At 57.0% G+C, this 24,210-nt stretch overlaps 1 protein-coding gene across 3 annotated transcripts; it reads right to left on the reverse strand.

Moving 5' to 3' along the window:
* Positions 1–1,561: 1,561 nt before the first annotated feature.
* On the reverse strand, positions 1,562–22,856 carry SPDEF (SAM pointed domain containing ETS transcription factor). Of its 3 annotated transcripts, XM_067043131.1 has the most exons (7): positions 22,628–22,856; positions 8,179–8,649; positions 5,857–6,054; positions 4,404–4,451; positions 4,145–4,291; positions 3,788–3,844; positions 1,571–2,234 (listed from the first exon to the last, which is right to left on the reverse strand). In XM_067043131.1, exons 1-7 carry the CDS (start codon positions 22,818–22,820, stop codon positions 2,056–2,058), a joined length of 1,293 nt encoding a protein of 430 aa, XP_066899232.1. In that variant the 5' UTR covers positions 22,821–22,856; the 3' UTR covers positions 1,571–2,055. The 3 variants fall into 3 exon arrangements, with proteins under 3 accessions (XP_066899233.1, XP_066899234.1, XP_066899232.1); XM_067043132.1 differs by lacking the exon at positions 3,788–3,844 and having other exon boundaries at positions 1,562–2,234; XM_067043133.1 differs by lacking the exons at positions 3,788–3,844; positions 22,628–22,856 and adding an exon at positions 18,057–18,467 and having other exon boundaries at positions 1,562–2,234.
* Between the last annotated feature and the right edge of the window lie 1,354 nt (positions 22,857–24,210).

A 24,210-nucleotide genomic window follows, 5' to 3' on the forward strand; every position in this document is an offset into this window, starting at 1 on the left:
CAGCACACGAGGTGTCACTGGATGGGTGTGTGCCTCTGTGCCTCCTGCAGATCCACACAGCAGGGAGCTGCCCCACCCAAGCCCCCCCACAGCTCTGCGTTCTGGAGTGGCTCCAGCTCCCCACTCCTCACCCCTAATCCTCCTCCTCCCTCCCTCCCAGCCCCAGCCTGAGATCTGAGGCCTCTCCAGGCCCAGGCCCAGCTGGGGACGTGCAAGCAGGTGGCTCCAGGGACTTGGGGGCAGGGTGGGCAGGCCGGAGACAAAACCAGTTCGGCAGTTCAGCAGAGCCAAGCTGGGTTCTGGCCAGGGCCCAGTCTGCCCCCTCCCCGGGGGTGGGCAGACAGCAGGGGCCCAGAGAGACACTGGCCTGGGGCAGGGCCTCCTCCTCCTCCTCCTCCTCCCAGTGCAATCCCAGCTGACAGATGCCAAGGTGCTGTTTGCTCACTGCCAGGAGTAAACTTTCTTCTGGAGACAATAAAATTGCCGAGGGCAGAAGGTGCAGTACAGGGCAGCATTTAACCCTCAGTGGTGTGGGTGGCCCTGGGCTGTCTCCTGGAAACCTGTCATCAGAAGCTAAGCATTACAGAGGCTAAGGGCGCTGACAGAGCAGGAGGCGTGGAGGGACAGAGTGGATTCAGTTCTTGGTTCTGCCGCTGATTGGCTGTGTGACTGTGAGCAAGCACTTGACTGCTGCGAGCCTCAGTTTCATCAGCTGCAAAGTAGCGTGTGGGGGGGTGACCCTTACCTCCCAGTTTTGTTGGGAAGGTTAATGACAAAAAGCAGTGGAAGCACCTGGCCGCCTAGTCAGCCCTCAGGTCAGCTGAGCTGGATGAACAAACGTGAGGGGAGCATGAGGAAGCCGAGTTGCTTTGCCCAGGAAAGAAGGCGGTGGGTTCCATCTCCCCAAGCACACAAATGAACACTCAGACCCACCCCTTTTTCCCGTCAGGAGCCCTGGCCCCTCACACCCAGCTTGCAGGGCTCACAGCTTCAGCGCCCCTGAGGAGGTCTGTGGCTTCTCTCAAGAGAGAAATTGCCAGCAAGCCAACCTCTCTTCCACTCTTGTTTGCTGCAGAGCCAGTGTCTCATGAGGAAGACTGAAGGCCCCATCCTCTCCCACAGCCCTGCTGCCCAACCCAGAGCCCCTTCAGCTGGCCAAGCAGAGGCAAGGGCTGTGGACCCCCTCACAAGAGGGGCAGCCCTTGGCCCACCCCAGGGGAAAGTCCTGACCTACAGCAGAGCAGGAGGGTGGGAAGGACGCCACCATCTCTCCAGTCCTGCCGTAGACCCTTTTCAGCCCCAGCCCACGCCCTCCTTCCAGCCGACACCAGGTCAGGGGAGATGAGGGCAAGTCCAGCCCCTCGGCCTTGAGGACTCACTGCCTCTCTCCCACTGCTTCTACCAATCAACTGCCCCTTTCCCTTTAGGCTCAGCTCAATGCCACCTCCCCCAGGAAGCCTCCCTTGACCACCCCAGGCCCCTGTGACCACAGCCATTTGAGCATTGATGGCCTCCAGGCTGTGCCACTCCCTCACCCTACAGTAGGACACTGGGGCCATGTCAATTCTCTAGTATCTTTATTATCCGTCCCCAGGGCACCCCTGGCTTCCCAACTTGGGGGTGTAGATGTCCCCGCACCATGCCAGGCACGGTACAGAATGGGTGGCAGAGGGCACTGGACTGCGAGTGGCCTTGGCCAAGTCACTGCCATTCTGTTGGCTCTGCTCTGGAACTTCTGGGGTCAGAGGCTGGGTGGAGGGAGGGCCTTCCCTGGGGTGCCATGAACACTGAGAACAGCCCTGGCTTCCCCTGTCCTCCAGTGGACTGGGTGCAGGAGCAGTCGGGCCCAGGGAAAAAGCACGCCCACCCCGGGGTCCCTCGGGCCCCAGAGAGCTCACTGACACCCGTGGAGCGAGGGGCCATCCCCTCCCTGACCTTGAACTCCGGATGCCAGCAGACTGCCCTGTCCCTCAGCTCAGGATCTGGCTGAGGCAGGGCAGGCAGGAGGGAGGTCTGGCAAGGGCAAGGTTCGGGCCTGGGGCCTGGCCGCAGCACTCAGATGGGGTGCACGAACTGGTAGACCAGGCGCTGGGAGATGTCCGGCTTGCGGATGATGCCCTTCTTGTAATACTGGCGGATGGAGCGGCTCAGCTTGTCGTAGTTCATGGCAGGGCGGTTCTTGCGGATGCCCCACAGCCGGGCCACCTGCGCGGAGTCCTCGATTTTGAAGATGCCTGGGGCAGCAGGAGGGCCCAGAGAGAGCCAGCAGTGCAGGCGGGGTGGCAGGAAGGAGAAAGACCAAGACCAGCAGGTCAGTCTCTCGCAGCCAGGGGAGCTAGAGTCACCCGGGGTAGGGCCAGGCGGTGGGCCACGATACCTTCTCCCATGGTTGTGGTGAGGGTTAAAGGAACATGTGAGAAGGGTGTTCCACAGGGCCCAGGAAGTGGTAAATCCTACCACGGACTCACAGACCTCCTGGTTCAGGGTGAACCTGCATACGTTGGTTGGCGACTTGGGGCCCTGAGGGCCTGATCCTTGCCAGCCTCTGCTCCTAAGCGTGGGGTATGCACACCCTATGCAGAAGCCCTGCGGGGCTCCGGGCTGCGGACACGGCTCATTTGGCAAGGTCACCCGTGCAGTTCCCTAGCCTGAAAGACCTCTTTGCGATTCTCAGACACTTCAAGCCCACACAGCCCTTCCTGGCAGGATTAATTGGTAGGAGATGGTGGAAAGAGTGGATCTGGAGCCAGGCTGACCTGGGTTGGAATCCTGGCTCTGCCATTTTCTACCTTTAGAAGTTGTCTGAGACCCCGTTTTCCTGTCAGTAAGAGGGGGTTGTAGTGATCACCATGTTGTTGAGTGGGTACAGAAAGCGCTTAGAGCAGAGCCCAAAGGAAGTACCCCTTAGGATGAACTATTACTCATTAATACCCCCAGTTATTCTAAACCACCTGGCAAAGCCCAGGTCAGCACACCCTCTCCAGGCAGGCTTCCCAGACCACCCCGCCCTCCCTGATCTCCCTGCCCTCATGGGACAGTCTCCCTGGAGTACCGGCTCAGTCTCAAATATACACACGGGATCACCACACCTTGTGCAGGAACTTTTCCACCCCTCCTAACCCCTTCCCGTGCTCCACACTCAGCCCCAGAGTCACTCCTCTGTGAAGCCCTCCTGGACCCAGGCACAGCTGACCCCATCACAGCCCAACACATTCTGCACACCAGCTCATTTCACTGCCGGTTCTCCTACAAGACTGTAGGTCCCTGGAGGATGGGGTAACCTCTGAATTCTCCCCATACCCTCAGGACACTGTAACCTTCCATAAATGTCGGCCGAGCAAGTGTGGAACCAGAGGAGGTGCTCAAGGAAGGTTTGCTGGATGAATGAATCTAGTCCATTTCACAGACATGAAGACTGGGGTCCAGGCACCCACAGCTACTAATGGCAGGAGGGGGCCTAGAACCCAGGTTTCTTGGCTCTGAGCCTTTTCTAAAACACACACCTGCACACCATCCAGCCCTGTTGCTGGTCCAATGTGGTCGTCACTAGCCACATGTGGCTCTTAGCCCTTGAAATGTGGCTGGTCTGAAGTGCGATGTGCTGTAAGCATAAAATTTTTACCAGATTTCAAAGACTTAGGAAATATCTCATTAATAATTTTTATATCGATTATATGTCGAAATTATATGAATTTAAAATATTGGATTAAATTGATGTAGTATTAAAATTAAATTCACCTGTTTAAAAAAATTTTTAATTGTGGCTACTTGAAAATCTAAATATTACCTCTGTTGCCAGCACTGTATTTTTCATTGGACACCATCAGTCTCCTTCCGTCACGCTCTGATGTTTTGAGGGTAAAGACCGTGTCCGGTTCTCAGCAGAGTTTTAAGGCCCTGCTATGTCCCAGGCACTGTGTGTCACTGGGGACCCTCAACAGGCAGAGCCCAGCCGGGGAACACGCGTGGACACAGATGGCACGCAGACCCTGGGCCAGTCCAGTGAGAGTGCACGTGTGGCATTCAGGGCAAAGGTGGGGGCAGCTCCAGCCCTCTGCCCCGCCCCCAGCCCTCCCTGCCCAGCACCTGGCAGGACCGCAGACCCCCAGCAGCCCTCTCCCCTCCTGCCCCTGGCACTGCTCACCCTTCTCCTTGTTGAGCCACCGGATGAAGCGGCCATAGCTGTGTGGCTTCAGCAGCAGTTCCTTGAGAAACTGCCACAGGTGGATGGGCTGTCCGGAGCAGGACGAGTCCACCTCGCTGTCCGTCCAGCTCTCTTCACTGGTCGACGCTGGGCAGCCAGGGAGGGTGGCGGTGAGTGGGGAGCCCCCTTCTTCAATGGCTGTCCCAGCCCACCCCCAGACCCCAGAGCCCCGGCCACCTCCCTTCTCTGCCCGACTCACCACAGTAGTGAATCGCCCCCAGGGACGTCCTCTCTTTCATCCAGGCCGCTGTGGGACAAGGAGAGGATGTTGGGGACCAGAGAGACCCCCCCAAGGGAGGAGGAGGACATTTGGGTGGAACTGTGGGGCCAGAGAAGCCCCCCTGTTGGGGGGGCTTCTCCCTCCCTCCTGCCAGCCTGTGAAGACCAGCTGTTTACAGAGCCTCCTCCTGGAAGAAAATGTAGGATTTCGGAGCTGGGAGGGGCCTTAGAGGCCCTGCAGGCAGCCCCTTGTTCAGAGAGGAGTGCAAGTCAAGCCTTGCTTTGCCTCCCTTCTGTAACCTGTGGAATGGGGCTGGGACACCCCCTCACAGGTCTCACAAGGATGCAGGGTGGTGAATCAGCCTGCATGGTACCCAGCATAATAAAAACACTCCCTGCCCTCCAGCTGCCAAGCTCCCTGAGCACCACCGTCCCCTCCTGCTCTCCACCTGACCCCCTCCCCGGAGAAGCAGTGAGAGGTGGAGGCCGCCAGCTTCTGCCCTCACCCCCACCCGGCTCAGCCTGGCACTGTCCACTGCTCTTGCTAGACCCCGGCAAGGGGCCTGGGCTGGCGCAGGACACTGGTTTCTGGGCCATAAGAGTGGGACCTGTCCTCTTATTCACCCTGGGCCCTGAGGGGCAGGGGCCTTGACTCGTGGAGCGAAGACTGACCCCTCTGAAGTGCACGGCTCTGTGCAGGGCACACTGGGCGCCCGATAAGATTGAGACCAAGTAAACATTAAGGGGTTGGCATGCAGCCATCAAAACTGGGGCAGCTGCATAGACAGTGATGGGAAACAAGATCCAAGATATGCTGTTCAGTGCAGAACAGCGTGATACTCGTACTATTCATGTTAGAAAGGGGTAGAAGTCACACTCTTGCTTGTATATGCATAGACTTTCCTTGGCAAGGTACTCACGAAACTGGCAACAGTGGTTGCCTCTAGGGAGGGGGATTGGAGGGCCGGGGTAGGTGGGAGGGAGGGTTATTCTTCATGGTATACTGTTGTTCACGATGGTCTTTTAAAAACTCCCACACATGTATCACCTCATTTCTTCTTTAATGAAAACAACACAAAACAAACACAAAATTTTAAAAAGGACAAAGAAGAAGGACTTAGAGTATCTGATGTCCTCTGTCCTCACAGTCTAACTTCTAATTGGAACTTCCCATGTGCTCTGTCCTAAGTGCTATGGCCTTGACCGGGGTAGGCAGTGGGGTCGGGGCTGGAGGGTTCACCCAGGATCCAGGGAGGCAGCTGTCATTGGGGTTGGGATTCAGAACAGAACCCAGATTGGGACAAGGGGCTGCCTACCCAGTGGAGTGTAGCCTCCGGACTGGCATGCTGACCTAACCGTTCCCCTTGGTGTCCCTGGCTTGGAGCCCGCAGTGGGGGTGGGGTGGGGGGGCATTCTACCCATGCCTGTCCCACCTGATTTCCAGATGTCCAGGTGGGCGTGCAGCACGTCCCCGCCCAGGGGTGAGCGCTGGCGGAACTGCTCCTCCGACATGGCACACAGCTCCTTACCCCCCAGCTCCTGGAAGGCCTTGCCCACGGAGGGCAGCCGGTACTGGTGCTCCGTCCACAGGAGCCACTTCTGCACGTTGCCAGGGCTCCAGTCCACGGGGTCTGGGCAAGAGATACTCCTTCAGCCCCGGAGGCTGCTTGAGGGCACCACCCCCAAGGTGGCCTCTCTGCTCTGATGGAGCCCCCGTGGGAACTGGTGGCCTGGGACCATGCACTCCTGGGATGGGGCCAGGCCAGGCCACATGGGGCCTTGAGGGGCTCCATGGAGGGGGTACCGAGGAAGGGGGTAGTGAGAGGAAGGAGCCAGGGCCCTTGAAGCAAACATGGCTCAGGGCAGGGCAGCCTGGGGCCTCTGCACCCCCATCTCACCTGGACCTCAGGTCCTCCCAGACCCCTCCAGCCCCTCCAAAGGGCCTTCTGGGGAGCCGCAGCCCTGGAGGGGACAGTGATATTAAACCAGAAACACCCACGCTTCTTTCTTTCCCAGATGCCTCTTGCCTTCCCCAAACCCTTCAAAGAACCAGAGAAAAATCCAACCAAGAATTAGCTCTACAAACCCCACTCTCCACCCGCACTGTATTTTACAGATGAGGAAACTGAGGCACAGAGAGAGTTCCATTGCCTCGTCCAACACCTAACAAAGGGCTGGGTGCTGGGGAGCTGCTCAGTGCACGTGCACCAAATGTGGGGGAGTGGTGGCAGGGTACAGGGTGACCATGGGGCCAAGGCCCGGAGGCAAGTGGCTGGCTTGGTCCTGTAAGTCTCCCTGGGGAGCTGCCCTGGGGTGAGCCCAGCAGGGCACGTGGGTGGTGGTCAAGCTGAGGGCACAGACACAATGGGGCCGCCAAGTGAACGCTGTGGTCTAAGCTGGGTGACCTGCAGACTGGCCTGCCCCCACTTTATAAACCCATTTTCTTCCTCAGGGTCAAAGCAATTTGTTTCTGTCCCTATTGTTTAGAGGGCAGGGCCCTCCCCAACTCGGTGTGGGAGCGGAGGCACCGTGGGAAAAGCTCCCGGATTGGGGGCTGGCATTGGGCCACTGGAGGATGGGGCCTGGGCAGGAGCTGCCTCAAGGCGGGACCCCAGCTGGGACTACTGGGGGGCAGGGCCTGGGCCCGGGTCACACTGAGGAGGAGGCAGGCCTGAGGGAGGCCTGAAGACCCCTCCTGTGTGGGAATCTCAGATGCCAGGGCCCAAAGGCACAGGAGATGCGTCAGGCTTGCCCAAAGCTGGAGAGATGATGGAGGGACAGGGGACTGGAGACCCAGCAGCCCCTCAACCAGTAGCATAAGCTCTGTAACCACACCTTCCAGGCCCTCGCAGACACGTGCCTGGCCAGCTGATGTGCACCTCTCATCAGAGCCATCATCCCCACTGGACCAGTGATACATTATCCTATTTATTTATGATCTGTTTCGTCACTGTAACATTAGCTTCGTGAATGAAGGAGCCTTTGTGCTATGTTCACGCTGAATTCCCCAGTGCTAGAACAGGGCCTGATATATTAAGTTATTGTTTATTGAGCATCTATTATGTACAAGGTAACATCCTAGGAACTGGGGATGTAGCAGTGAACAAAACAAATGAAAATCCCTGCCCTTGGGGCATGTACAGTCCAGTGGGGGAGACAGTCAGGAAACAAGATAAATATGCAGCATATCAGACGGTATGAAAGGTGAGAGAAATAAAGCAGGTTGGAGGAATAAGACGGGGGGTGGGGTATGGGCAGCAATTTCAATAGAGGGATCAGGAAAGGCCTCATTGAGATGGTGCCATTTGAATCAAGACCTGAAGGAGGTGAGGGGTGAGCCAGGTAGGTATGTGGGGGAAGAGTGCTCTGGGTTGAGGGACCAGCAAGTGCAAAGGTCCTGAGGTGTGTGTGTTGTGGTAACAGCAAAGAGACAGGAATGGCTGGAGCAGAGTGAATAAGGGGAGAGTGGATTTAAGTGTGAGAGGAGGAGGTGGGCCAGATGGTGTAGAGCTCATATTTGCTTCACCTGGCACCTACCAATTGGGTATACTGGGCTGGTGCAGTTGAGGCACAGAGAGAGTGGGAACCTTGGATCCCAGGCTCACAGCTGCTGTGTGTTAGGGGCTGAGTGTATGTGTAGAAGCACCAGTATCTCTGGGGGTGACCACAGTGCACCAGGCAGTGCCCCCACACCTCCCTGAGACCTCTGCTGGCCTGTGTCCCCCTGGCGGAGGGGGGCGTGAGGAGGGGCTCACCTGCCGTGATGTTGAGCAGCTTGCAGGCCGTCTCGATGTCCTTGAGCACCTCGCCCACCACCATGGACTGCACCTGCTCCAGTGAATGCTCCTCCAGGGTCAGCCCACCCGATGCCAGGTCCAGGCTGCCCGCCGGGGCTTGGCTGTCGATGACGGGGCACTGCTCGGGCTCGTCAGGCAGCTCCTCCCGAGTGCTGGCCCCGGGGCCCTTGGCCACCCAGCTGCTGTCCTCAGAGTACAGCATGTCGAAGTAGGAGAGGTAGAAGGTGGACAGGCCCTGCTCAGGTGTGGCAGGTGGGCTGGGGCTCCAGTCCCGTCTCTCGGGCCCCAGTGCCCCTTCCCCCACTGCCACCTTCTCCAGGCCAGTCCGTAGCACAGTGTCGGGGGGCAGCAGGAGGAGGCTGGGGGGGACGCCACTCAGGCCTGGGCTGGCGCTGCCCATGCCGCTGCTGCTTGGGCTGGCGGCTGCGTCTACAGAAATAAAAAAGGAAGGAGAGTCAGGTCCTGGCTGCTTCCCCATCCCCATGGGGGCTGCTAAGCTGGTTACAGAGATGAGGAGCCCAGCGGGCAGTGGCTGGGCCTGGGAGAGAGTTGGGGCTTCCGGGTCACTGGGCAGCTGGGACAGGGCTGGGCAAACAGGTCTTGTGGCTGGAAAGCCAGTGGGATGGGAGTGGGGGCAGGACTGTAAACAGACAGCTCTCTTACTCCCCAGGGAAGCCAGGTTGGCTGCGAGCAGCAAATATTTACACGTGTAGCCTGTTTAAAACAATCTTCTGAGGTTCTTGACCTCTTTCAGTCCTCACAATGGAAGGCACGATTAGTACCATTTGGCAGATGAGCAAACTGAGGCCTGGACAAAAAGTCTTTAATATCCAGCCCTCTGTCCCTGGGCCGGCCCCCTGCCAGATCCCAGTCCCCTGTCCTGTCGAGGAAGCTCCTTCTAAGAGCTAACGTAATCTTTTCTGCTGTGGCAAAGCTTGTTTTCTTTTACTCTGCCCTCGGAGGGGGTAGGGAAGGGAGAAGGTCACCATCATCTCCACCAGCCCAGTGAAGAATGAAAGGAGCAAGTGAGGGATGTGGCAGGGTAGAATCTCCTCTCAGGGTGGGAAGGCGCGCCCCCTTCCTCTCCCACAGGGCCGCTTGGGGGTTGCGAATAAATTCCCGGCCTAACGCTGCTGAGGTGGTCACTGAACAACAACGTACAGGTGTGCTTGGCCCCGCCCCTACTCAGGGCTGGGTTCCTGGTACCCACCCTCCTTGTCCTTTCCTGAAAGGTGCTTCCCCGAAAGGTGCTTCCCCAGCCCCTCCCAGCTCCCAGGCCCTCTTCTCTCCCCTCACACCCAGAAGAACTCACAGCTCCCAAGGTGGGAGGTGCCAGGTGCAGACCTACAGGCCCACTTTCCCCACAGCTGCAGAGGCTGGTCAGAAGGCCCAGGCCCTGGGGGACAAATGAGTCCCTCAGCGAGTCAGACCCCACTCCTACCTGCCGCCCCAATGCCTCCCAAGGGGCACCATTTGGCCTCAACACGAGAAACTACAGTGTCCCTCCCCATGGGTCCCCAGGCTCTGCTTCCCCTGGACCCTTTTCTCTGAGCCCCATATTGGAGTCCGTGGTTTGGGTGAGGCAGGGAACTTGCGAGATGTACATACACCAAAGAACTGGGGTCCCTGGGATATTTCCATGATTTGTGGGCTCAAAACTCAAGAATAAATCAGGACAGAGGTGGAAGATTACCAACAACATATGTTCCCCATAATACGGGGGATCATTCCGAAAGGAGGAAAGGAGCAGATAAATCTGTTAAGGGCAAGTTAATGTGTGTCCTTTCTTGGGGGTATTTGCATTTTAAACAGTGTTCTCAAAATGTGGTGCCGGGACCAGCCGCATCAGCACCACCTAGGAACTTTTGAGGAACTTGGATTCTCAGGCCCACATCAGAGCTACTGAATCAGAAGCTCGGTGGGGAGGTGGGGGTGGGGGTGGGGAGTGGGGAAAGTGGAGCAGAGGAAGCCCAGCAATGCTTTTCTGTCTTTTTTTTTTTTGGCTGTACCCCACTGCTTACGGTAACTCCCTTCCCTGATCACTGAACCTGGGCCCCCTGCCATGGAAGCACAGAGTCCTAACCACTGTACCGCCAGGGAATTCCTAGCAATGTGTTTCTACAGGTCCGTTGGGTGATTCTGATGAGTGTTCAAGTTTGCAAATTGCTGCTTTGAAGGCATCTGGCCAGTAAGAGGGGTAGGCTTTACTGGAAGGACTGGTAGACTCCCTAACGGTGGGATTTGCTGCACTGCACCAGGACCATGGGGTGGGGGCTCCCTGGCCCTTCTCCAGTCACCTCGTGAGGCTGACTTGCTCAGCCTCAACGTGCAGGTGAGGCAGAGAGAGAACCCCGTTTGGAAGGCTCTGGCTTCTCTAGGGCTGCAGCTAGTGCAACTGTGTACAACTCAGAAAATGATGCCCTTTTCTCTCTGGGTGGCATGGCTTGGTGAATGGAGCCCAAGTGGAACTCCACCTCACCCTTGTCCCCCATCTTGTGCAGTGCCCAACCTTCCCAACTGTACATGGCGGCCCTGCTTTTCCGTGGCGGAGAGAATGCAAGAAAGAGAGAAGAGTGTTCACTTTCATTTTGCATCTCCCTTTCAATGGCTCCTTTAAGTGACTAGGAAGGAGAGGTCAGGGTGGGGTGGGGTGGGCAGGGATCGGGCAGCCAGGGTTGCAGGGGACAGAGGGCAGGCCTGGAATCATTTCAAGTCCTTCTGTGCAAACACATGTGTGTGCTGTGGGTCCATATTATTTACCCAGGCAGAGCCAACAGCCCGCTCTATCCCTGGGTCCCTGCCCCAGCCTGTGCCCACACCCTACTCCCTGGGTGGCCCCACCCCTGGAGAGCCCCTCTGAACCCCACCCTTCCCTCATCACCCCCTTCCTGCTTCCCGCCCCATCCACGTCCCCAGAACTCCCCAGCCTGCCACGTTAGGACAGTCCCTGCCAACACCTTGGGCCGGGTGCCAAGGAGACGGAACCTTTCCCAAGAAGCAGGGGAAATTGCTTCCCTCGTGGCCCTCCTGTTTGCTTGGCCTCAGCCACAGGTAGTATGGGAGGCAGCTGCTGTGTTTCGGGGCACAGTGGTGTGAGGGGTCAGTGAGGATGAATGGGCAGAGCAGGTGGCAGCATTTGCCAGGTGGGGACGTGATGACACATCCCTGACACATTTGTCAAGTGAGCTTTGAAGCCCTGGCCTTCGTTCCCTCCCTGGAGAGCGGCAGCTCAGGCCTTAGGCTCATTCCTACGCTGTGCTGGGGAAGTTATGGTGCAGAGAAATAAACGACTTCCTGCTCCTGGCCCGGGGCTCCTTCACCAGCAGAGAACTCCCACCTCCTCCTCCACACCCCACATTCCAGCTCCCCGTCACCTTGCTCCTAAATGCCAAGGAACCTGCTCTCAACCAAGGCTTGGTCCCAGCTCCAACACCTACCTAGTGAAAAAAAAGTTAATGATTAACCATGCGGCAGGAGGCAAGAGCCGATTGTCCGCAGGTGGGGAGGTGGTGCAGAAGGCTCGGATCCCGGCAGCCCAGCGTGGGGGACCTGGGTTTACTGGTCAGGGAGCCAGGGGCTGGTGTGCCCAGCCTGCATCCCTGGCACCTCCTCCAGGCTCTAGGACTGGACTTGGGAGGGAAGAGAACACACGGCGAGCACCTCCTGGGCCCAGAGCGTTGGTACATGTTACCCTTTTACTACCCACAGGGGACTCAAGAGCCCTGTTTTATAGATGTGGACGGCGAGGCTCAGAGAGGTTGTGCAGCTTGCCCGAGGTCCCCAGCTGGCCATGTGCGGGCTCTGCTCATTGTATCACGTTCCCTCTGAGGCTCCTGCTCCAGACAGTCCCATCTTCTCAGGGTCCTGCCCACCTCCTGATCAGGCAGCTTGATCCTCCAAACTTCATTCCCACCTCCTAACTGCTCACTCCACTGCACTGTCAAGTTCATTTCCCTCCAAAACCCTTTCACCAGGCACCCCTGGGCTCTAGAACCTCCCATGGTTCCCCACTGCCTGCCCTGCTTGATCCCAGTGGCTGATGCCTACCTCTGAGCCAGATAATCAGAGCTGGAAGGGACCGTATACTATGTGATCCCTATAGATGGGAACATGAACGCCAGAGTGGGAAACAGATGTATTCAGTGGTTAGGGGCAGGGTCTGGACCAGAACCAGAGATCAACATGGTGACCGCATATCCAGGCTCTGATGAGAACGGTGCTTCTCCCTTGGCCCCTGTGCTGTGGGCATGACATGGCTATTTTCTCCTGTTTTGTCATCCTCCTGCCCAAGATGCCGCTTCCTTCTCATCACAGTTTAGCCCAAAGCCCTCCTCCCCCAGGGAGCCGTCCCCAGCAGCTTTCTCCTCTGACTTTCCAGCTCTCCCCATCTGTGCCATGCAATTCAGCCATGATTACATTCATGGGTGATTGTCTACCCATGGGGACACATGTGCCCTGGGAAAATAAGGCTCAGAGAGTGGCAGGGATGTGTCCACAGTCACACAGCAGAGCCAGGACCACTGCACCATAGGCCTAGGGTCCTGGGACAAGCCCAGGCTTTGCCAGGTCCAGGTCCCTCCTGACAGCCTCTGGCCCCGAGGGGCTGCCCGTCTCCTGAGCAATGGTTCCAGCTCCCAAACATCGAGCTGATCTTTTCTGGATTAAGCCACGTGTCTGGATTAAGGCTCAGCATGTCCTGCCTACCTCCTGCCTCAGAGGCACTGGCTGTGACTTCAGACAAAGAAATTTGGTAACAGCTGGTGGAGGTCAAGGCCCAGAAACGGGGCAGATTCGCTGGGTAGCAGCCAGAGGGATTAGCCATCTGGGCCACTTCTTTTCGGTGCCTCGCATTCTCCCAGGAAGGCAGAGCAAGAAGAGAAGGAAGGCAGAGAGACCCAAAGTTAGAGACTTACAGCAGCTGTTTCCCACCCCTTGGGAGGCAACTCCCTGGCCTCCCAGTTCTCACTCCCATCCTGACATGCAAAAGATGCTCAGATATCTCCTGAAACCACAGCTCCAGAGAAATGGAGTTGCCAGAGTCTTTACTAAGGCCCTGGGCTGTCATGGGGTTGGAGCCTGTCTCTCAGGTCCTGCTCAATCCAGGCTCAGATCTTACCCCCAAGGGGGTGGTGGGTGGGGTAAATATGCCTGACCCCCCCACCTCAATCCTGAGACATAACCTTAGTCTGCCCAGAGCCCAGCACCCCAGCTGCAGGCCCCGTGAGAAGAGCGCTGAGGGCGAGAGGCTGGGGCCAGGGTGAGACAGAGCCTGCCACTCTGCCCAGAGCCGCCTACTCCACCAACTGGGGGCAGACCTCCTCCAGTTTCCCCACTGCTGTCAGCCCTTCCCTCCCTCCCTCCAAACCTCTGGGCCTGCAGTCATGGGTCGGAATCAGGGGGCTTTGGGGGTGTGATCAGGACCTGGCCAGGAGCCATGCAGAGTGCCCAGGGGACACATGGGCCTGTCCCCCCAACCCCCAGTCAGCTGGTCAGCACCTTGGAGAGAAGCCGGGCCTTCCCAATCCAGTGCCCTGGGCCTGCCTGCACCTGTGTAGCTTCCTTGACCCCTCCCTGCCTCTGGCCTCAGCCTTCCTGCTCCCTAGACATTCCCTTCCCACACTGTTACTCCCCCTCCAGCCCCCTCACTGCTCCTTGGACAACTCCTGCCCTCCCATGAAAACCCAGCTCCCTTGTCCTTTGAAACTGCTCTTCATACTAGCTGGATCCAGGGAATTCCCTGGCTGCCCAGTGGTTAGGACTCCACGCTTTCATTGCTGAGGGCGCGGGTTTGATCCCTGGGTCAGGGAACTAAGATCCCACATGCCGCGCGGCGCGGGCAAAAAAAAAAAAAAAGAAAAAAAAAAAAAGAAACTAGCTGGATCCGATTAGCAGGAGCAAAGGTTCAACTTGGGAAGATTTAACTTGGGGAGCCAGCCCACTGGCCCAGGGAGACTTGGGAGTAGGGAGTTAGGGAACAGGGCCAGGTAGCAGGAGGATGGGGGATAGGAAACAAACGAGTCGGGGAACATCAAGGAATTATGGTCAGGTCTGCTTTGCCCACAGTTCCCAGGGGCAGCCAGGAGCCCGAAGGCATGTTTGTACCAGCATTGTCTCCCATTTGCTCCCGTGGTGTGGGTACCATGGGCATCCAACCCCCCCAACCCCCCCACACACACCCCACCACTGACATCTCTTCCAACTCTGCCAGGGAAAAAGTGAAGTCCAACTAAATAAACTGCTTGGCCTCTCCCACTGTCTTCCGGGGCAGTGGCGCAGCCAGGATTATTCCCACCTGACAGGCAGGGGGCGGTGGCTCCCTCAAGGCACGTATCCATGGTGACTGGGCAGGGATTGGAACTCAAGGCGCCCTCTTTCCAGATGGTGCTGATGACTTGGCATTTTCCGACCTCTAGGATCACCCCTGCTGACCACCCCTGTCGCCTCGCTCAGGCTACCTGCGGGCCCAGCCGTAGAAAACCCCAGCCCCACAAAAGGCGCACTGGGGAGGTCTGGGTGGGCACCGATGCCTAAAGCCTGGAGGTACAGGGACATACCTCAGCCCCAAGCTCACCCCTGTATTTGAGTTTGCTCCAAAGGGTGTGTGGTCTGGAAAGAACTCGAGGCCTCAGCATCTGGAGATGTGGATTCATATTCTGCCCTGTTCCCACCATATGTAAGGCCCTGGGAAGCCCCTGGTCCCCTCTGGGCCTCAGTCTCCTCCTCTGTTCTCCCACTGGGTAACTCATCTCCCAGAGCTTTTCTGGCCCAGACACTGTCTGGAGTCTATGACCCCATGACCTCCATCTTGCCCGTCAGCCTGACTTGGAATGGAAGTCAGAGGCAGGAAGAGCTGGATCTCAGTAACCCTCAGACCAACTCGCTGCCCCAAGAGCAGAGACCTGGGCCCCACCCCTGTCACCAGTCCCAGGTGCTGGGACCCTAATTCAGAGTGTCACTCCCAGACCCCTCTCCTCAACCCCAGAGCTGGAGGGAAAAGGAAGGGCCCCTTCGATTCTGGTGGTGCCCAGAGAAACCTCATTACTCCTTTCTACAGCCCTGGGTGGGCTCTGGTCCATTAGGACCCCACCAGAGTCCCTGGCCTGGAAGGAGTGATCCAGAGGGAAGAGGAGGCTCACCTTTCCCTAGTCCGGAGGCCCCTGAGAAGTGGCAGAGGAGAATCTGGCAGGGGGCACCTCCTGGGCTGGGAACATGCAAACGAGGCAGGGGAAGGAGCTTGGCATTAAATGTCAGGAAGAGCCCAGGGCAACTCGGCTTGTGCAAAGTTTGCTTTGGGAAGAGTTGTTCCACCTGACAGGTCACTCACCTGGCTGGGGGCACAGGGTGGGGCATGAAATGTGGTGCAGGTGGGGGCAGGGGGAAGGTCCCACACTGTTTGGAGCCCTGACTCCCTGCTCTCTAGGTCTGGCACTGGGGCAAGAGACTCAGTTGTGCCATCTATTGAATGGTCTGTCAAGAGCATGTCTTAAAGGGGTTGTGGTGATTGAGGGGGAGGGCAAATGGAAATTCCTTGTGAATTATGGTGGGCTGAGCCGGCATGCTGGTGGCACCTGGGAGCAGGTGAGGGGATGGGGCTGATGAAGAGGGGAGGGAAAGGTAATAAGGTGAAGAGTGAGGGGAATAAAGGAAGAAGCAGGTGGTGATGGTGGAGGGAGGGGCAGGGCCAAAGGGTGGAGTCTGGGGGAGAGCTGAAAATGGTGGTGGGAGAGGCCTGGACCTTGCTCCGAGGTCAGCCTGCTCTCTAGCCCAGACCAGGGCAGCTGCTGGCCTCACTCACTCCTCCCTGGCCTCTAGGAGGAGCCAGAGCCAGAGTCCCCTACCTCCCTTGACCTCAGCCTAGGAGACAAGTCTGGGAAAGCACACAAGTCTTGTAAAGCTGGCAAATCCAGATGGACAGCCTGCCTCCACCAGCTCCTACACAGCCTTCAAAACCCCACTCCTGGTTGCCTCTTCCATGAAGCCTCCTTTAACAAAGGAGGCCACCTTGTCCAACCTTCTCATTTCACAGGCAAGAAGCTGCAAGTGGAGGGAGGAAAAGTGACTTGACTAGGGTCACACACTGTGGGTCCTAACCCGCCCCTTCTTGCCCTCCACCAGAGGGCCTTGTCCCCAGGTTATACTCAAGCTGCACCAAGTCATTTAGCACAAAGTTGTGCTCTAGTTGTTTCAGGGTTATTAATGTTATAACTGCAGTGACCTCAGTGGTGGACAGTGGGTTCTCCTGGTTCTTCTATTTACTGCCAGCATCACACATTCTGCATTGACTGAGCATCTACTGAGTGCCACCCTATTCTCTCAGGCTCGGTTGACAAGAGAAGTTCTATAATTCAGAGGGTCCTTGTGACAACCAAATGACATCGCATCTGCCAACGTGTTTTATAATCAGTAATAGAATAACCAAGTCTGGCAGGGACTGAGTTTTCAGCTCTGGGACCCTCACAGCGCCTGTCAGGCTCTCAAAGGGGAGGGTGGTCCCCCACCCTGTGAGAGATCACCCCAACTTCCCTGGGAGCTCTGAGGATGCTCCCTCTCCCTGAAGTTCCCTGAGTTGGGGGTGGGGAGGCTCCAAGCTGGGAGTTCCTGGCTCCAGCCCCTCCCCCAGGTGGGCAGGGGTCGAGTGGGACTGGCCAGCCAGGCTGAGCTGTGGCCTGGGCACCCCCGTCTGGTGGGGGGTCTCCTGCCCATCCCTGCCCGCCACCTTGGGACTGGGGCAGCTCGGATGCCTGTTTGCTTTGTTACTCAGCCGAGCAGCTGGCGAGGGGAGATGTTGCTTTATTGGGGGTTGCTGTGAAGCCGTTTATTGGGGAGGTGGGGGCAGGAAATGAGGCCAAGTCCCAGCCCTAAGCAAGGAGAAGAAAGGCCATGACCATCATACAGGGGACAGGCCACTCGACGCCTCTGTGGCCTGGGTGCGGGCTGCTGGCTGGGCCCAGAGGGCAGCGAGGTGACAGGCCCGGGGCTAGCTCAGGGTGCTTCCCCCTCCCCAACATGCACAAGCATGCACGCATGCACACACCTCGTCCAGCTTAGGGGGAGCCCCCAGCCATCCAGACCCTTCAGCTTTCTACCCTGTCATCCTCACCACCCACTTCCCTCTCTCCCCACAGGAGGCATCTGGCAAATCTAGAAATGATCACCTTCAAGCACCCCTGTCCCCCCCAACCCATTGCTTTCCTCACGTGCCCAGGCTCCGGTCCACAGGCCCCACGCTTCCCTGGGGACCCAAGCACCCAGGTGGTTACTCCCCAGCTTCCCAGATCCCCTGGCTCCTGTGCCCACCACCGCCCCACCCAGCCCCTGGGTTCTGGGACTGTACCCCCTGCTGCAACCCGGACCCTGGCCCTGGCCCTGAGCCTCTAGGCTCCAGCAAACCCCTGCCAACTCGTGACCAGGCCCCAGAGAGACCCTTCCCTTGGCAGAGCAGCTGTGGCTGGCAGCAGCAGAAAGGCTGCTTGTGTTTCGTTAGCCAAGCAGAACTGGCCCGGTCTCAGGGCTGCGGCTCCGCACCTACAAAGCTGCCTCCCCTCAGGCTGGACCAGGCTGGGCTCAATGTGGAGCCCAGATGGGGTCACACAGACATGGGGTACCCCAGGCCTCTCCAGGCCAGGGGGGCCCACCCAGGCTCTAGGGTCAGCCCAGGGAGGCAGACTGGGCAGCATGCAGAGGGATCAGGGGCTTCTGAAGGTGAACGACCCAGATCAGGGTCACTGATGCCCAGGAGACCAGTTCTGGCTTTGAAAGCACCCTCAACCACCCACCTCTCCACTGCTGGCAGAGGAAGGCCCCCATGGCAGGGCACTGCCCCCTACCAGACTTACCCGTTAGCTGCCTGGCGCCCAAGGAGTCGTCGTCTGCTGCAGTGCCAACCTCGGGGGCCAGGAGGAGGCGTGGGCAGCTTGGGCCACTGTTGGGTCTCAGCCAGGCATCTGGGGGGCCAGTGGTACCAGGGGCCAGCAGGGCTGGGGTCAGAGGTGGCAATCGGGTGGGCCGCTGGGGGACTGGCCACCCTTGAGGTATGGCCCTTTGAGGTCTCAGGGCTGCGTGCCCTTGTAGGGAGCCCCCTGCCCCCAGCCCAGGGCCACCTGCTGGCACCAGAGCAAGACCCAGCCAGAGGGGCTTACGAGGGCGGCCACGGTGGGCTCAGGGGACTGGGTCTGCGGGGCAGTGTGGACACAGGCGGAGTGCAGGAATGTGCTGGGAGGAAGTCAGGCAGCATGAGATGAAAAGTTGGCCGGGGCCTGATTTCCCATTATAAGTAATTCTTCCTTATTTACCTGAACAAATACGCTCCCTGCTTACCTCAGACCATAGGCGGGCTCCTGGTTAACCCTTGCAGGCCTCTGCCTCCTTGCTGGGGGACCCACACCCTGGCAGCCAGGGAACTCACTCACTCACTCATTCTTTTGTTCACTCACTTGTTCATTAGTTGATGCTTAGCTACAGAGCTCATCTCATGTGCAAGACACTGGGGCTATATTGAGAAGGATCAGCCAAGGGTGGGGGACAGTTGAGAAAGCAGCATTGGAAAAAGCCCAATGGAGGGCTGTGGGAGAACAATGAGGGTGGGCACCTGGCAAGGGAAATCAGTGAGGGCTTCCTGGAGGAGGTATTATCTGGCTCCCCAGGTCAGGGATGGAGGGAGCTTTCAGAGAACCCTGGGGAAAGGGACCTGAGGCTCACGGGCCCACCCACCCCGTGCTCTCCGTGCCCCACGGAGAGGCCTGGCACAGGCCTCTCATACACTGGTGCTCAGGAAGGATGGGTAGCTTGCTTTCCCAGGCCCAGAGTGGCGGTCAGCCAGCAGTAGCTTGCTCTCCATAGTCCCTGTAGGGGGAGGCAAGGAGGTACCCAAGCCCAGGCACCCACTGCCCAGGCTCTTCCACCTCCACGAGTCCAAGGAAGGCCGTGTAGCTGAGCTCTCAGCTTCTTCCTCATCCTGCCAGGTGGGTTGAGGGCTGTCCCCGGAGGGCAGAGTCTGGCATTTCCTTCCTCTGGATCACCTTAGAAGGGCGCAGAGCATCTGCAACCCCCATGCTGTCAGATGGAGGCGTTTTAGTGTTATTTTCCAATTTCAGAAGTAATTGTGTGACTGCCTACAGTATGAGTATTCTAGGGCTTCAGGAAGATTCCAGGGTCTTCAGAACTAGCCCCCTCACCTTAACCGATGCCAAATTCCTCCAACATATGGTTGCACTTTTCACCCTGGAGAGCCTATGCTTAGGTGTTATCAGAGTTATCAGAGTCATTCCCCAGAGAAGGTTGAGGTGGGATGGGATGGAGGTCAGGGAGGAACACAAGGTCCTAAAGTGGCTACAGTTGACCATCCCAGCCCTCCAGGATCAAGCAAAAAGAAAGACCTCCTACATTCCCAGGCGGGACCTCCTCTCCACTCTCACAGAATCTTGTGCTTATATCAGCACTCTGATGCAGTAATAGTAATGGCCACTGAGCACTTATTATATACCAGGCACTGTTCATAGCTCATGAGATACTAAGGTATTAATCATATTAGTACTATAACATGGGTAAGTACAAGGAGTATCCAATAAATGCTTATTGAAGGGATGGGATATCAGAGATAGTTACCCCCAATGTCCATTTTCCTCTTTTCCTCTGTAAACAAGTCCTACTTTTCACCTGGGAACTTGGCTACCTGGAATTAAAACTATCCCAGACTCCATTGCAGTTAGATGTGTGACCAAGTAGAAGTGTCATGTGTCATTTTCTAGGAATCTTTCTTAAAAGTAAACTACCAAGAAAAAGAAAAGTAAACTAGCATGTACCATTCACCTCCTTCTTCTTTATCCTTCCTCTGTCTTACTGCCTGGAATGCAGCTGTGATGGCTGGAATCTTGGCTGCCATTTTGGACCATGAAGACAAGATGGAGGAGCAGTGAGCTGGAAGGAGCTTAGGTCTCTGAGGACTGCATAAAACCTTCAAACGGCTTTGGACTGCCTGCCTCAGGACTTTTATGAGAAAAATAGACCTTTGGCTTTTGTTAAGTGGGGTCTTTATTATTCAAAGCCCAGTTTGATTCTATTTGAGATAGACCAGAAGATGGGTAGATAGATGAAGATAGAATACTCTTGAAGCCAGAGAGGATATTTCACTGCTGGGTGGCATTTGGAAGGGGAATGATTATACTACAGAAAACCTTGACTTTGGGAAGGCTGCCCCTTGAATGCTGGTACAGCTTTGCTCTGGGACCAAAGGAGCACTTCATAGGTGTCCTCAGAAATGGGTGGGCCTGAATGGATGAACCAGACTAAGCTGTGCTAAGCATGGACTGTGATTCTACCAGCCCATGTCTGGAGTAAGGAAACAAAGGGTGCCTCTGGAAGCTGGAAAGATCCAAGAGGTAGCAAGGAGAGGACTCTCCATCTGCTCAGCTGGGGCTCACATGGGCTAAGGTGCTAAGAGGCTGCTTGGGGTGGATGTCAGTGGTGGGCTCAAGGCAGGTTTGGTGCCCACCTGGGGCAACTCCGGTGGGCTCCAGGGGAAGGGAGGGCCAATTAGGGAACTCTGGGTGACACACACCCCTCAGCACCTTGATCCATCCAGCATGGTGTTGTGACACCAGCTCAGGATCTGACCCCAATACACATCCTAGTTTCTGTCACAAAGTCAGCTTTGTGACTTTGGCTGGAACCTGCTGGACTCCCCTCTGCCCATCCCCTGGGAACCCTCAGAGCTGTGGTGAGGGGTGAAATAATGTTGTGAAAGTGCTCTGTGAACCAGCAAGTTCCAGGGCTTGGTGACCACCAACTACAGGCCACGTCATCTTACTCCCCACAGCAGCCCTTCCAGGCAACTATTACTGTGCCCATTTTTCAGGTGAAGAAACTGAGGCCCAAATGTTTAAAATGCCAAGGTCATAGCTGGGAAGCAGATATAAGCTCAAATCTGTAGTTTCCTCAATCACCTTGCGCCTGATAGGACCCTCTTACTACTCGCCTTGATCCCTTGGGGTCAAGTCCCAGGTCTCTCGCACAGGTTATTGGGTCTACTGGACCTCCTGCCTCCTGTCCGCAGCTCCTCAAGGCTGGTCCTCCTCTTCAATTCTCCTCTGGCCAAACCCTCAGCGGGTGAAATGTGCCCCCTCCTGTTCTCCCCCATCCAGGCCCCACCCATCTGTTATGGGCAATACCTTCTCTACATCACCTGCTGCAGACCTGGGGTCCAACACACCACCCACTCCATCCTGGAACTTTGCTCTGACCTACTGAGATAACATTCCCTCTGGTCACTGGGGTTTCTAAGCTTTAGAGTGAATATTGGGAGCTGTCACCTCCAGGGGGTGTGAGCTGAGACAGCCAGAGAAGGAGCCTGGCAGAGCCATCACTCCATGAATACCTGGATGAACCAGTAATGCTCTTTTTCTGTTGTTCAAATGGAGCTGAATTTCTTCTACTTCTATCAAAAGCATCCTCATCCTTCGAGACCCATCTCAAGAGCTTTCTCCTCCAGAAAACTTTCCCATGTCCCCTCTAGTGCTTGCAGACCTCACACGTCCCAATTCTTTGTGCTCTAATTGTTTCCCAGTGTTTCTTTTCTTGCCAAGATTCTACTCCTCGAGGGCAGGGACCCTCAAGCAGCCCGCAGCCTCAGACCCAACACAGATTATGATTTCTGGAGCAGCCAGCTCCAGAGCTTCCCTCCCTGCGTGCATCCTCTCTTGCACTAGTCCATCAGAGAGTGAAGAGCACTGGATGGGAGGTAGGGCCCAGGGCTTGGTTTGGCGCTGCCATTTACTAGCCCCCTCTGGGCCTCCCTCACCTCCTCTGTGAAATGGAAATAATACTTGCCCTGCTGATCCTGCCTTGGGGGATCCTGGTGGGGCCTTGTGATGGGTGAATGGCAAAGGAAGTGGATGTACTTTGGAAAGGGCAGTCTGTCTTTGTCTGTTGGTCAGTTGGTCAGTGAGATTGCTGCCTCCATCTCCTCGGATCCCCACCCTCCTAGGAGCTGTAGCCTGGGAGTGATGGCAAAGACAAGGCTGGGACCTGTGTCAGCCACAGAGAGACAGGGCTTCCAGTTGGTTCTTGCCCTCCCCCTGCCTGGTGGACACCAGGCCCTGCCCTGCCCCAGGCTCCAGCTATGAGAAGGGAACAGCCTGGGAAAGGGCTCCCTTGCTGAAGAGTCTGGGGCTGGTCACCCAGATGGGGCCGTGTGGGCAGGGTGGGCAGAAAGCCTGGTTTGTGGGACTCAGAGACCACCCAGCCCTTGCAGTCCAGAGGAAACCCCTGAGACAAGAGGGGTTAGGGGAAAGACTTGAAGGATACACAGTAGGGCGGTGATCTGAGTCCAGACCCCAGCCATGCTTCTGGAGAGGGGCATGCACTATCTCATCTCATCCTAGTAAGTCCAGCAACTGGTGGCTTCACTGACCTTTCTCACGGCAGATGAGGAACAGAGGCTCCAAAGGCAAGGCTGGAAAGTGGCAGAGGCAGGATTCGGGCTGGGTCTGTTGGAGTCTTCTTTCCAGGACACTGTGCTGCAGCTGGATGGTGGACGAGGAGACCAGGAATAGCCGACGGGCGGGGGGCTGTGTCCTCAGGCCCACATATCCATGCATTTCCATCACCTGGAGCACGCAGGGCCCCCTGGGCCATGACGTGGTGCTCTGCACAGGCCAGCAAGCATTTACTGAGCACCTACTCTGTGCCAGGCCCTGGACAGGCCCTAGGGGCACGGTGGTCAGGCACAATCTGTCCTGTAGGAGTTCATGGCCTGGTGGCCTCAGAGGGCACAGATGACCTCCAGCATCTCTCCCAAAGCTAGCCATCTGTGGGTTACTGGTTTCAGGAACACCTACTGTGTGCATGACCCTCTCCACTCTGGGAAAAACCGAAAGGTAGGAGATGCCAAAGGCTTTCCCAGCTCGGGGCCTGGCTCCCCAGGCCCTGGGCTTCCTCACCAACGCCATCTCCTCCTCCTCCTCAGACACTTCCCCCAACCGTGGCTGAGTAGATGGGCCAGTCTTTCCTGTGTCCAAGGCCTGGTTGTACCCACCCTTCCAACCCCGAAACAAGCTCTTGCCTATAGCCTCATCCATCCACCCCATCACTGATTCACACCTGAGATGCCATCTAAGGAGGCCTCACTCCACCCCAGGGCCCCAGCACAGCTCTCAGGGTCCCCAGACTTCCCTGTGAACTGAGTCATACAGAGCTCCTGCCAGAGATGGGCTCCAAGCCTGCGGAACCCTGCAGGCCTATCTGGGGGTCAGAGAAGACACACATATACATGCACACACACACACGGAACATCCTCTCCTCCCCTTTAGGCCCCTGCGATGGTACAGCAGCGTGCTGTTCCAAGATACAGCCTCAACCCTGACCTGATCTCTGCCTTCTGAATCCATTCACTCCACACATATGTGCTGAAGGCCTATTGTGGGCCAGTCATGGTTCCCTGGGACACAGCAGTGAACTTTGGTTGGTTTACATTCTAGAGGAGAAAGTTAGTCAATAGGAAAAGTAATAAATGAGTAAATTATATAGTACCCTAGACTCTGATGAGTGCCATGAAAAACAGGGTGTCAGGGGTGCTGGGTGGGGCATGGGGAGCAGCATGAAATATGGTGGTCAGGGCAGACCTCTTTGAGAAGGTGGGATTTCAGCAAAAACATGAAGCTCTGAGTTACCTGTAAGCATTCCAGGTAGAGGCAAAACTTGAGCAAAGGCCCTGAGGTGGGCTCATGCCTGGTGTGTTTGAGGAACGTCAGGAAGCCGGTGTGGCTGGCACAGAGAGTGGGGAGTGGAGAGCGATGAGGCCAGGGAGGCAGCGTGGAGCCAGATGGCAGGGCCTGGAAGCCTTGGCCCCTCAATTTCCCGGGTCCTCCTGCCAAGCACCTCCCTTATTCGGGGCTCACTGTGAGCCCGGGGCCACGTCAGTTGCTTTACAGAGCGTAACTCATGTCAGTGTCCCGACAGCCCTTGGAGGTAGCACCCCTCTCAACAGTGTCCCTA

This window comes from Kogia breviceps, chromosome 10 (assembly GCF_026419965.1).
Source record: "Kogia breviceps isolate mKogBre1 chromosome 10, mKogBre1 haplotype 1, whole genome shotgun sequence".
Lineage (NCBI taxonomy): Eukaryota > Metazoa > Chordata > Mammalia > Artiodactyla > Physeteridae > Kogia > Kogia breviceps.

What these genes read in the sequence shown, in the direction of transcription:
- SPDEF (XM_067043131.1), bottom strand. Translation starts at nt 22,820, where the DNA reads ATGGAAATGCATGGATATGTGGGCCTGAGGACACAGCCCCCCGCCCGT. An exon ending in GCTGCTCAACATCACGGCAG is followed by an intron (nt 6,055 to 8,178) that starts GTGAGCCCCTCC and finishes TCTCTTGCCCAG; the next exon opens with ACCCCGTGGACTGGAGCCCT. An exon ending in ATACAGTGCTGGCAACAGAG is followed by an intron (nt 2,235 to 3,787) that starts GTAATATTTAGA and finishes CTGCTGCCCCAG; the next exon opens with GCATCTTCAAAATCGAGGAC.